This window comes from Bos mutus, chromosome 3 (assembly GCF_027580195.1).
Source record: "Bos mutus isolate GX-2022 chromosome 3, NWIPB_WYAK_1.1, whole genome shotgun sequence".
NCBI lineage: Eukaryota > Metazoa > Chordata > Mammalia > Artiodactyla > Bovidae > Bos > Bos mutus.
In genome coordinates, this window is record NC_091619.1 from 49,858,637 (window position 1) to 49,872,408 (window position 13,772).

Genomic DNA, 13,772 nt, shown 5'->3' on the forward strand with positions numbered 1-13,772 from the left:
TCAGTCATGTCCGACTCTGTGCGATCCCATAGATGGAAGCCAACCAGGCTCCCCCATCCCTGGGATTCTCCAGGCAAGAGTACTGGAGTGGGTTGCCATTTCCTTCTCCAATGCATGAAATGAAAAGTGAAAGTGAAGTTGCTCAGTCGCGTCCGACTCTTAACGACCCCATGGACTGCAGCCTACCAGATTCTGCCGCCCATGGGATTTTCCAGGCAAGAGTACTGGAGTGGGGTGCCATATTAATTCATGAAGACTGGAAGAAGCCTATCCCTTCTCTAGGGGATCTTCCAGATCCAGGAATCAAACAGGGGTCTTCTGTATTGCAGGTGGATTCTTTACCAGCTGAGTTACCAGGGAAGCCTCCTGACAGGGTTAGTTACCTACCTATTTTTTTCTTTAAAATTGAATTCTTTAAAATTGTCTCAGCCTTGTGCTCCCCATACAAATTTTAAAATCAGCTTGTTATGTTTCATGAAAAACTTTCTGACAGTTTTGATTGAAATTTTATTAAGTTTATAGATTAATTTGGGAAAAATCAACAATGTTATGATATTGAAGTTTTCCACTTGTAAAGATGATAAACGAGGGTTATTTTCAGTAGTTTACATCAGCAAGTCTGTATCAATGTTAAAACATTAAAATACTTCTCTGCTGCTGCTAAGTCGCTTCAGTCGTGTCCGACTGTGCGACCCCATAGACGTCTGGCAGCCCACCAGGCTCCCCCGTCCCTGGGATTCTCCAGGCAAGAACACTGGAGTGGGTTGCCATTTCCTTCTCCAGTGCATGAAAGTGAAAAGTGAAAGTGAAGTCACTCAGTCATGTCCGACTCTCAGCGACCCCATGGACTGCAGCCTACCAGGCTCCTCCATCCATGGGATTTTCCAGGCAAGAGTACTGGAGTGGGGTGCCATTGCCTTCTCCGAAATACTTCTCTATAGGTTAGTAAATAGACAAGGCCCCTAGCTCATATTCTTTATTGCTTCCAATACATTTTGATAATCCATAAAGGTCATCTTTTGTTAGAGTCAGTCCTTTATACCTAATATTTTTGTTGCTATCATAGGTATATCTATTTTAAAGTGTTTTATAACTGTTGTTGGTTTATAAGATTGTAATTTTTGTATAGTAACCTTATGTATGCCAACTTTGCTGAACTGTTTTTATTCTAATAATTTTTTCCTGTAGATTTTCCCTTTCTCTAAATATATAACTACATTTGCGTGCTTGCCTGCTCAGTTGCTCGGTCATGTCCAAGGCTTTGCAACCCCATGGACTGTAGCTCGCCAGGCTCCTCTGTGTATGGGATTTCCCAGGCAAGAATACTGAAGTGGGTTGCCATTTCCTACTCGAGGGGATCTTCCCTACCCAGGGATCCAACCTGCGTCTCTAATGTCTCCTGCACTGGCCAGCGGATTCTTTACCACTAGCGCCATCCTGGGAAGCCCGTATAACTACATTGTGTGTGGGTGTGTGCTAAGTTGCTTCAGTCATGTCTAACTGCTTGCAATCCCATAGACTGTAGCCTGCCAGGCTCCTCTGTCCATGGGATTCTCCAGGCAAGAAAACTGGAGTGGGTTGCCATTCCCTTCTCTAGGGGATCTTTCTGACCATGGATTGAACCAGCATCTCTTATGTCTCCTGCATTGGCAGGTGGGTTCTTGACCACCAGTGCCCCGGGGAAGCCCATATAACTACATTATCTATACATAAACTTCAGTTGTTTTTTTTTAATGTGCTAGCTAAGACTTTCAATACAGTGGTGAAGAGAAGAGAAGCAGTTATAGCAGACAAGTTACCCTTAGTCTTTATTTTTCAAGGGAATGTTTTCAGTGTTTCATCACAAGGTATGATGTTTACTACAGGTTTCTGGTAGACAGAAGTACCTTCTGCATTGCTGTCATAATGAAACCATAATATGATTAACAGAATTCCTCTGTCCATGGAATTCTGCAGGCAAGAATACTGGAGTGGATTGCCATTCCCTTCTCCAGGATATCTTCCTGACCCCGGGATCAAACCCTGGTCTCCTGCATTGAAGGCAGATTCTTCTACCATCTGAGCCACCAGGGAAGCCTAATATGATTAACAGAAAGACACTAATAGACATAGAGATATCAGGTTTAATGGCAAATGAGAAGAAAACTTACAAAGATGATTTTATAAAGCAAGAAATAATGTATTATTCTCTTAGATAGAACTAGGACTTGTCAGGTCCCCCAGTTTCCCATGAAAATACAGCTGTGAACAGCACCACAAAGAATTTTGCCCTTTTAGTGGAGGTTTTTGATCCTCTTGGCTCTGATTCCCAGAATATATTTTTATATGCCTGCCAGTGCTCCAGGTGCAAATAACCAGTACAAACCCCTGATTTTTTTCTTAGACAACTGAGTAAAGCAAATGTCTTTCCCCCAGAAATATCCCTGCAGGCAATTCAGGTTTATCTGAGGTCCACCTTCTATCCTCTGCTTCTAGTCTACATAGTAGTTAGATGTGTTGGATTTTAATAAACGCTTTTTCTTAATTTACCTAGATGATCTTATTTTTCCCTTTAACCTGTTAATGTGGTAAGTTAATGGGTTTTAATGCTGTTAGGTTTAATTGTTAATGCATGCTAGATTCTGTTTGATAGTATTTTATTTTGAATTTATGGATCTATATTTACAACATAACTTGATCTAATTTTCTGTGTTATACAATCCTTGTCTTGTTTTGTTATGGAAGTTATACCAACCTGAGAAAATGAGCTGAAGTATATACCTTCTTTTTATAATGTCTGAAAGAGCCGAGTCTAAGAGTGGGATTTTCTGGGGCTTCCCTGGTGGCTCATTGGTAAAGAATCTGTCTGCCAATGCAGGAGACATGGGTTTGATCTCTGATCCAGGAAGATCCCACATGCCATGGAGTAACTAGGCCCATGCACCACAATTTCTGAGCTCATACTCTAGAGCCCATAAGCCACAACTACTGAAGCACACCTGCTATGAGGCCCATGAGTTGCAACTACTGAAGCCCTTGTACTCTAGAGCCCGTGCATGCTCCGTGACAAGAGAAGGGACCACAGTGAGAAGCCCACGCACTGCAACAAAGAGAAGTCCCCGCTCACTGCAACCACAGAAAGACATCACAGCAACGAAGACCCAGGGTAATCAAAAATAAATAAATAACTTTTTTTTTAAAAGAGTGGGATTTTCTGAGGTAGAATTTATGTGTAAAACCACTTAGGCTTCTTTGTGTGGGTGTGTATGTATATGTAGTTTATAGATATGCTTAAATTAATAACCCAATTTCTTTAATGTGTATATCTATTCAGGTTTTCTATCTTCATGAGTCAGTTTTGTGTGTTAAGCTTTTCCTAAAAACTACCCATGTTGTCAAGATTCTCAAATTTATTAACATAAACTTTATATTTTAATATCTGTTATGTTTGTACTTATATCTATTTTCTCCTTCCTGATATAGTTTGTTCATGCCTTTTTTACACCAGTCTTGCCAAAAGTTTACCTATATTAATAGTGTTCAAAAAATCTGCATTTGTTGATTCTCTCTATTGTGTCTTTGTTATTTATTGTATTAATTTCTGCTTTTTACCTAATTTTATTTTCCTTCTAATTTATTTTTGTTTACATGTTGTTCTTTTCCAAATATCTTGACTTGAATCTTCTTTTCTTAATATAAGCATGAAAAACCATACATATATTTCTAAGTATTGTTTTAACTGTATTCTACAGGCTGTAATACTTTTTTCTGTGTTTACTAGCTTCTGATATGATTTTTTTGATCCACAAGTAATATAGAAGTTTGAGGTTTTTCTGACTGTATTGAGTTTTCTAAAAGATTGTTGCTGTCAATTTCCCACCACATTGTGTTCAGAGAACACAATCTATATGATATTGATCCTTTGGTTAAGGCTTGCTTTATGGTCCAGTATGTAAAAATCAATCCTTATAAATATGATATGTGCTTAAAAATATTGTGTATCTTCTAATTGTTGGGTGCAGGATTCTAGAGTTGATCATCACATTAAAGATGTTAATTGGATTGTTTAAATCTATATCTTTATTAATTTTCTGCTTGATTGATCAGCTTCTGAGAGAAGTGGATGAAAATCTCCAATAGTAACTGTGGATTTGCCGTTTTTTTCTAGTAAGTCTGTCAAATTTTGCTTTGTTATGTGATGCTTTGTTATCAGTTTAGGCTTTCAAAAATGTTTTTTCAGGCTATTCCTATAACTAGTCCAATTCCAAGTTCATTATGATTCCTTGGGTCCAAATTTTGGAGAGTCCTTGGATGGAAGTATAGTCCTGGGGAGACCTTAGGGTGATTTTCATACCTGAATATAATGTACTATACTTTATTTGTAGTCATTATATTTGTATAACCTTGTTTTTAATGATGTACTTGACCTTGACTCAGTTCAGTTCAGTTCAGTTCAGTCACTCAGTCATGTCCGACTCTTTGTGACCCCATGAACCGCAGCACGCCAGGTTTCCCTGTCTATCACCAACTCCCAGAGTCCACCCAAACCCATGTCCATTGAGTCGGTGATGCCATCCAAGCATCTCATCCTCTGTCGTCCCCTTCTCTTCCTGCCCTCAATCTTTCCCAGCATCAGGATCTTTTCAAATGAGTCAGCTCTTTGCATCAGGTGGCCAAAGTATTGGAATTTCAGCTTCAACATCAGTCCTTCCAATGAACACCCAGGACTGGTCTCCTTTAGAATGGACTGGTTGGATCTCCTTGCAGTCCAAGGGACTCTCAAGAGTCTTCTCCAACACCACAGTTCAAAAGCATCAATTCTTCTGCACTCAGCCTTCTTTATAGTCCAACTTTCCCATCCATACATGACCACTGGAAAAACCATAGCCTTGACTAGACGGACCTTTGTTGGCAAAGTAATGTCTCTGCTTTTCAATATGCTGTCTAGGTTGGTCATATCTTTCCTTCCAAGGAGTAAGTGTCTTTTAATTTCATGGCTGCAATAACCATCTGCATTGATTTTAGAGCCCAGAAAAATAAAGTCAGCCACTGTTTTCACTGTTTCCCCATCTATTTCCCATGAAGTGATGGGACCCAATGACATGATCTTAGTTTTCTGAATGTTGAGCTTTAAGCCAACTTTTTCCACTCTCCTCTTTCACTGTCATCAAGAGGCTTTTTAATTCCTCTTCACCTTCTGCCATAAGGGTGGTGTCATCTACATATCTGAGGTTATTGATATTTCTCCCGGCAATCTTGATTCCAGCTTGTGCTTCCTCCAGCCCAGCATTTCTCATGATGTACTCTGCATATAAGTTAAATAAGCTGGGTGACAATATACAGCCTTGACATAGTCCTTTTCCTATTTGGAACCAGTCTGTTGTTCAATGTCCAGTTCTAACTGTTGCTTCCTGACCTGCATACAGATTTCTCAAGAGGCAGGTCAGGTGGTCTGGTATTCCCATCTCTTTCAGAATTTTCCACAGTTTATTGTGATCCACACAGTCAAAGGTCTTGGCATAGTCAATAAAGCAGAAATAGATATTTTTCTGGAACTCTCTTGCTTTTTCAGTGATCCAACAGATGTTGGCAATTTGATCTCTGGTTCCTCTGCCTTTTCTAAAACCAGCTTGAACATCTAGAAATTCATGGTTCAAGTATTGCTGAAGCCTGGATTGGAGAATTTTAAGCATCACTACTAGCGTGAGATGAGTGCAATTGTGTGGTAGTTTGAGCATTCTTTGGCATTGCCTTTCTTTGGGATTGGAATGAAAACTGACCTTTTCCAGTCCTGTGGCCACTGCTGAGTTTTCCAAATTTGCTGGCATATTAAGTGCAGCACTTTCACAGCATCATCTTTCAGGATTTGGAATAGCTCCACTGGAATTCCATCACCTCCACTAGCTTTGTTCATAGTGATGCTTCCTAAGGCCCACTTGACTTCACATTCCAGGATGTCTGGCTCTAGGTGAGTGATCACACCATTGTGATTATCTGGGTCATGAAGATCTTTTTTGTATTACTTTTTTGTATTACCTTGATTACTGTACGTAAAAAGAGTCAAGGGGTCAGTTGAGCTTTCAGAAGGTTTGAGCTAGATTTAACCTACATCAGGGGCTTCCCTGGTGGCTTAGACAGTAAAGAATCTGCCTGCAGTGCAGGAGACCTAAGTTTCATCCCTGGGTCAGGAAGATACCCTGGAGAAGGGAACAGCAAACCACTCTAGTATTCTTGCCTGGATAATTCCATGGACAAAGGAGCCTGGCAGGCTACAGTCCATGGAGTCGCATTAGAGTCGGACACGACCGAGCACCTCACATTAACCTACAACAATCTAGTTTAAAATTATCTTTTGCCTGTATGTAAAACTGTGAGTTTTGAACTTCACAGGCCTCCATTTTTTTTTGTTTTGTTTTTTCTCTCCAAGATAATTAACAGGATTCTAGAGCTTACTCTTGGGAATGCAAGTCCTCCTAATGAATGATTAATCGTTAGTAAAAGAATCTCAAAATATGAGAATATTTTCCCTCTTTCCTTATAGCTACTTAAAACATACTGTTTTGCATCACAAAGCTAACCCTCTGATAAAGGGATAAATTGAGAACATTTTAAAACCAGCATTCTTATCTCCTGTCCAAAATTTAGACTGGTGTGAAAATGTATTTTTCTCTCATAATAACTCTCTTAAATGTTATTTGTGAAAAGCAAATGACAAAACATGAGGTTCAGACAATGTTGCTATATCCTATAAAATGTAAACCCGTAGCCTTTGCAATGTCTGTCTGCCTTGCTTGATAAATTATTACCTACAAGTACCTTTTGGGACTTTTGGGACAGGTGGCTCAGATGGTAAAGAATCTGTCTGCAACGCAGGAGACCTGGGTTGGATCCATGGGTCAAGAAGTTTCCCTGGAGAAGGGAATGGCAGTCCACTCCACTATTGTTGCATGGAGAATTCCATGGAAATAGGAGCCTGGCAGGCCACAGTCCACGGGGTCAAAAAGAGTCCAGGATACGACTGAGTGACTAACACAAGTACCTTTTAAATCAATATCTCTATTTTTCAAAAAATACACATATATTTTTATACTTGTACATTTTGTTGTTGTTGTTAGTCAAAAAAGAAGATGTGGATTTACCTCTCTTTTCATTCATATAGTCTCATGGATTTCATATTCAAAGAATTTGAGAGATTTTGTTTCATTTAAAGTAACACCTGCTACAACTTTTTTCTATCCTCTTACTTTCAACCTTTTTGTGTCTTTGTGATTTACTTGTATCTCAATCAAATCCGATATTTTGGTTTTTAACTGGTAGGTGTAACACATTAATATTTATTGTGTTTATTGACATATTGAAATTGTTTTTGACTTCTTGTTTTGTGCTTTCTATTTACCCTGCTTTGCTTCCTTTTTCTCCTTTCCTGCCTTCTTTTGAATTGATAGTTTCTAGTCCCTTTCTTGGAGAAGGCAATGGCACCCCACTCCAGTACTCTTGCCTGGAAAATCCCATGGACGGAGGAGCCTGGTGGGCTGCAGTCCATGGGGTCACTAAGAGTCAGACACGACTGAGTGACTTCACTTCCACTTTTCACTTTCCTGCATTGGAGAAGGAAATGGCAATTTTCAAGAACACCCACTCCAGTGTTCTTGCCTGGAGAATCCCATGGACGGAGGAGCCTGGTGGGCTGCAGTCCATGGCGTCACTAAGAGTCAGACACGACTAAGTGACTTCACTTCCACTTTTCACTTTCCTGCATTGGAGAAGGAAATGGCAATTTTCAAGAACAGCCACTCCAGTGTTCTTGCCTGGAGAATCCCAGGGACAGGGAAGCCTGGTAGGTTGCCGTCTATGGGGTCGCACAGAGTTGGACACAACTGAAGCGACTTAGCAGCAGCAGCAGCAGCAGTCCCTTTCTACTGCTTTGGAAATAATATTCTATTTCTATTATTTTATTTTACTAGAAAACAAATTATTACATATATATTATATGTGAGTGATTTCCAACTTTATCTATCTACCTATCATTTATCTATCTATATGATTTCTAATTCCATTGTACATGTCAAATATAACCTGTCTTTTGTGTTTTCATTTCTTTATCTATCTAAGTGAAATTCTAGGTAATTCTTTTTAGATCTACCTTCCAATTCATAACCCTCTATAGCTTGTCTGACCTGCTATTTAACTTACTTATGGATTTTAAGACTTCAATAACATACTTTTCATTTCTAGAAGTTCTTTTGGTTCTTTTCCAGTCCTTTCCATCCTGTCATGATATTTTCCTTATTCTTTACTCGTATTTTTATTCTTTCATATTTAATAATTTAAACTTACTTTACAGTCTTTATTACTTCTATTATTTGAAAATTTTAGGAGTTCTGCTGCAATTGTGTTCTGCCTCACTATTGGTGGGTTGGTATTTTTTGTAATTTGGATTATCAACTCATCTTCAGTGGACCTTATCTGTGGGGATATTGTGAGTCTGAATTGAGGTGTACCTTCCAGAGAGATTCTGTCTTTGTTTCTGCTAGGTTTCCTAGGGAGTGTTACCAGCCTATGAGGATGTTAAAATAGAATTTTTCCCCTAAGAATTCTAGTATTATGGGAGTAGCATAAATTCAAACCCCTAAACATTTTTAAGGCAGGCTGTGGCTGCTAATACTCAAAGAGAATATTTTTTCTCCTATGTACGTCCAAACTCAAATTTCCATGTCTTATCTTTCACACTATATTTTCTGTCTGCTGCTAAGTCACTTCAGTTGTGTCCGACTCTGTGCGACCCCATAGATGGCAGCCCACCAGGCTCCCCCATCCCTGGGATTCTCCAAGCAAGAACACTGGAGCAGGTTGCCATTTCCTTCTCCAATGCATAAAAGTGAAAAGTGAAAGGTAAGTCGTGTCTGACTCTTAGTGACCGCATGGACTGCAGCCCACCAGGCTCCTCCGTCCATGGGATTTTCCAGGCAAGAGTACTGGAGTGGGGTGCCATTGCCTTCTCTGATTTTCTGTCTAGACAATATCTTCTGAAACAAAAGCCTCATTTATCTGTTAGTGACTCCAAGATACCACATATCCTCACCCCAGATTCTCTCCTCTGAGTTCCAGACCCTTGTAGCCTACTGACTATTTGAATAATCTAAGACACCATTTCAAAGTCAACTAGTCTAAGATCAATAAAATTTATGACCTCAAAATGAGTTCTCTTCTAGTACTTTCTGTCTCAGTGATTGGCCTATCTGTACAGTTGTTCATGGCAGGGATTCAGGAGTTATCTTTGACATCTGTCTTCTTCTCAGTTCCCCATCCAACCCGTTATCAACTGTGTCAACTTATCTCTTAAATATCTCTTAAATCTACCCACTCTCCCCATCTCTACTGCTTTCAGAATAGTTCAAGCTGCCATCTTCTTTAACCTGGATTTCTGAAGTTTCACCACATTCACTCTTTCAGCACATTCTCCATATTGAGTGAATATATCCAAATACAAATTGGATCATTTTTCTGCTTGAAACTCTCATTCACTGGCTTCACATTCATGGCTCTTAATATGGTCTCCTTGGCTCTGCTTAACCAGCCACTGCCTACCTCTCGGACTTATTCTCATTCCCTTCTCTTCTATGCATCCTCACTTTCTGTGCTCTGCCACTTTGTTACTTAAAACCATAGCCTTCCATCTTCCTGCACAGCCTTGGAAGAGGCTATTTTCTTTTTCTGGAATGCCAGTCTCCCTACCCTAAACTTTATCCAGTCAATACCAAACTCATCCTTTATTTCCTCTTTCAAACATTATTTCTTCCATTCTCATCCCTTTCTTTCAAAGTCTTCATGTTAGTTTGTAACTATACATTCATTACTGCAGTTGTTTGCTTGATGCTGTTTTCTCTACTCAGCTACAAGTTTTGTGAGATCAAGGACCTTGTCTCATTTTGCTCATTATAGTATTCTGAGTGCTGGCATAGTCCAGAATATAGAAAGTGCTTAACAGATATTTTTTAAATGATTATTTTAAAATATAACTAAAAATATACATCTATTCAAAGTCCAAAGGGACAGAAGTGGATAGAGTTATGGATAAAACAAGTTACACCTACATGGGATATCTAGTGTATTCTCTTTATTTTTCCATATGTTTAATTTTCTATAAAAAAAAAGATTATGCAACTTATAAAAACCAAAATAATTTGAGTATCTGGATAAATGGTGAACTTAATTTTAGAAATCGAATATTGGCTCTGTAGGGAATAAATATTTTGTTTAACTAAAAAGAACAAATTATACTGACCTGAAGATATTTCGGTAATGGTTAATTGGACCACTTAATGCTCCAGGCTGAGAAAAAACATAAATATAAGCTTCAAGATCTTCTGTTGTTAGTCGACATCCTTTTCTTCCAATGCCAGTGCTGTGACTAGTAAACAGATGTTTCAAAGCCTGGTAAGTGAGAAAAGAATAACTAAGACTTTTCAGCTACTTCACAGTAACTAAATATTTGGCTTTTGAAAGAGAATGATGGTCAGTGTGCAGTGACTGCTCCCAACTTCTGCTCTAGCCAGGTTGGAGACCTCATTGTTTACAAGCACATTTTACACATTTCTGCTGACCTGGCTTTATTTTTGATATTCTTCCCTTTAGTCCCCCATGCACACTTCACCTTTTTTTCCACACTTCACCTTTATGAAAAGCATCCTGTTTTCTTGGTGTGTATTCACATTCTGCTGAGCTAAGTACTATCTCTATCCTAAAGCCTACCCTAATATTCCAGCTAACAACTGTTTATCTGTTTACTGACAACCAATCCACCACCACCCCGTTTGAACTTCTTTTTGACCACAACCTAGAGTAACAAACACATTTTACATCATGATCCAGTTCACAGATCTACATATATATTTCTAAAACAAAAGTTTAAAGAAATAATTCTCATACTTATTACAGCATGTAGTGATATCTTCAATTCTGTTCCACTTTATATTTAAGAATTCAAACTGCAAGTCACTTTACTGAATTGCAAAACTTATATCATGACTCACAAATGGGTCCCCCCTACAATCTGAAATCTCTATACCGGCATTTCTCAAAATATGTAACTAGCTGAATCAGAATTATTGGGATTCTTTTGTAAAAAATTTATTTTTAATTGGAGGGTAATTGCTTTACAATATTGCGTTGGTTTCTGCCATATAAAAATATGAATCAGCCATAGGTATACATATGTCCACGCCCTCTTGAACCTCCCTCCCACTTCCCACCTTATCCCACCCCTCTAGGTTGTCACAGAGCACTGGTTTGAGCTCCCTGAGTCATACAGCAGATTTCCACTGGCTATTTGGAATTCTTGTTTAAAATTAGACCCTCAACCCCAAAACATGCTTGCAAAAATATTAAATGACATGTGCAGGAGGTGATTCGTTGCAACCTTATTTGTGACAGAAAAAGAATGGGAACAAATGTTTATCAGTGGGTGGGGTAGTAGTGGTTGAATAAACTATGGCATAGCCACACAATGGCATATTAGTGTTTTTAGGACTCTAAGAAAAGATGGAGACAATCTCTATGCTGATGATGGAGTCATCTGCAGGATATACTGTTAAGTGGCAAAACGAAGCAAGGGTGGAAAATAGTGTTTATATTAATAGAATGTTATCTTTTGTGAAAAAAGGAGAAAACAAATATATGCACAATTGCTTATGTTTTTAATAGAAAAAATAAAAAGATGAAACAAAACTAGCCAAAATGGTTTCCTACGGGAGAAAGAAGAAATAAGATGGAGATAGAGAAACAGAGATAAGTAAGACTCCTCTGAATGTACATTGTTTTATTAGACTTTTAACTTAAAACCGTATATATGTTTCATATAACATCATGGAAGTTATGTAAAAATTCTGTAGTCTTAAATTTGCTTTGGAAATGTGGATAAGAACTCATAATTTTTTTTCTGTCTAAAAAATCTCCCGCATTGTAGGCAGACGCTTAACCGTCTGAGCTACCAGGGAATCAGCATCAAAAAATATGTATGTCCAAATCCTGTCCAATGGAAAGATCCAGGAGCAATGAAAATTCAGTAACAATGATCACCTAAATCATGGTCTCTAAACACTATATCCTGCTAATAGGAGCCAGAGCTCCTTCAGTAAATGACTGATTCCAGATCTGGAACAGGACATAAATAATGAACTTAGGACGTTAAGGAGGCAAGCTACTACTGACAAAGGGCTCTTGTGTCATGAGCACACAGACTTGTAAAAATTGGGGCATCAAAGAGAATAAAGACTGTGATCAGTTGATACATCAGTTCAGTTCAGTTCAGTCGCTCAGTCATGTCTGACTTTTTGCGACCCCAGGGACTGCAGCACGCCAGGCTTCCCTGTCCATCACCAGCTCTGGGAGCTTGCTCAAACTCATGTCCATCAAGTCAGTGATGCCATCCATAGCAAACAGATTTTCAAAAATCATGAACTCATAATGATATGGAAAAAACCTGCATTGGTCATCACTGGGGGCTTCGAGGGCACCAACTCATTACTCTGGGCATTGTTTATAAAGGGAAATTATGAAGCATTTATCCTGCCATTCTGTGGGAACTATATTTCTTTTTTTTTGCATTGGAGGAGATGCCTAAGACAGTGCATAACACATAACAGATATACAATAAATGATTATTTAAAATCAGAACAACATAAGGAGGACCAGTTTTGTTGTTTTTTTTGTTTGTTTTCAGTGCTTTAGTCTATCTTTGTTTTATTCTTAACTTCCTAATTTGTTATCCTCTTGGGCACCGATCTTTTCTTACTTTAACTGAGGTATAATTAACATATCATATTATGTTAGTTTCAAGTGTACAACATAATGATTCAATATTTGTATATACTTCAAAATAATCATAAACAATAAGATCACAGACAGTAAGTCTGGCTAATATCCATCACCATATTTGACTTACTTTGAAATCATTTATGGAGAACATAAATTCTGGGAACCATGGTATCTGGAAGAAGTAATAATAGCTGGATTTGAACAGCTGGGCCGGGTGTCGTAAAATATATTCTGAAATTAAAATGCCATGTTAGACCTTATCCAAGTGATATGAATTACTATTGAAGTAACTTCTTTTTAAGACAATTTCACCTTTGAGATGATCCCATAAAAGTATTCACAAATAAGGCTTCCGTATATTTCTCTTTGGAACAATTTCTATGTTCGTATATTTTATTTTGGATATTTTTTGTATTTTAAATATTTATAGCACTTTGAATAAAAAGAAAGTTCCACTTCGTGAAGTATGGACTCAAAAGGAATACGAAAACTCAAACAACATTGCCTTTTCTCCAAGGTTATTATCAGTGACTTAACACTTTTCCTAAGGATACATGGGGGAAATGTCTATTGTTTAAAAGATTTTCCTGGCAGGCTGATTTAAATATCTTATTCATTTGGCCTCAACAGAAACTAAAGCATTTCCTTTAAATTCATTCATGTATCTAGAAAATGCCTTCATTTAATGAATTTTTGAATATCTACTATATGTGAGGGGATTTAGTGTGAACAAGAGAAAAGAGGTTCCCATTCACCAAGAACTTACATAATAAATAAGTAATGAATACTTGAAAGATCATTTTGGTTAGCAAAAATACCATAAAGAAAATTAAACATGGTAATCTGATTGAAAGCAATGGTTGGGTGGTGTGGGAGAGGAACTATTATTTAGTAAAGGTGGTGAAATAGGCTTCTCTGGGGATGTAGGAAGAATGTCAAGGAACAGAAAGTAGGTCCTGTGCTTGGCACATTAAAGA

The 13,772-nt window shown here is 38.2% G+C and overlaps 1 protein-coding gene across 1 annotated transcript in view; it reads right to left on the reverse strand.

Annotated features, from left to right (window-relative positions):
* The window catches only part of EPHX4 (epoxide hydrolase 4), a 36,967-nt gene that overhangs the window by 4,123 nt on the left and 19,072 nt on the right, over positions 1-13,772 (reverse strand). Inside the window, exons 5-6 of the mRNA XM_005894671.2 lie at positions 12,923-13,026; positions 10,265-10,413 (exon numbers count right to left, since the gene is read on the reverse strand). Coding sequence (XP_005894733.1) covers positions 10,265-10,413; positions 12,923-13,026 — 253 coding nt within the window. The remainder of the gene's footprint in view (positions 1-10,264; positions 10,414-12,922; positions 13,027-13,772) is intronic.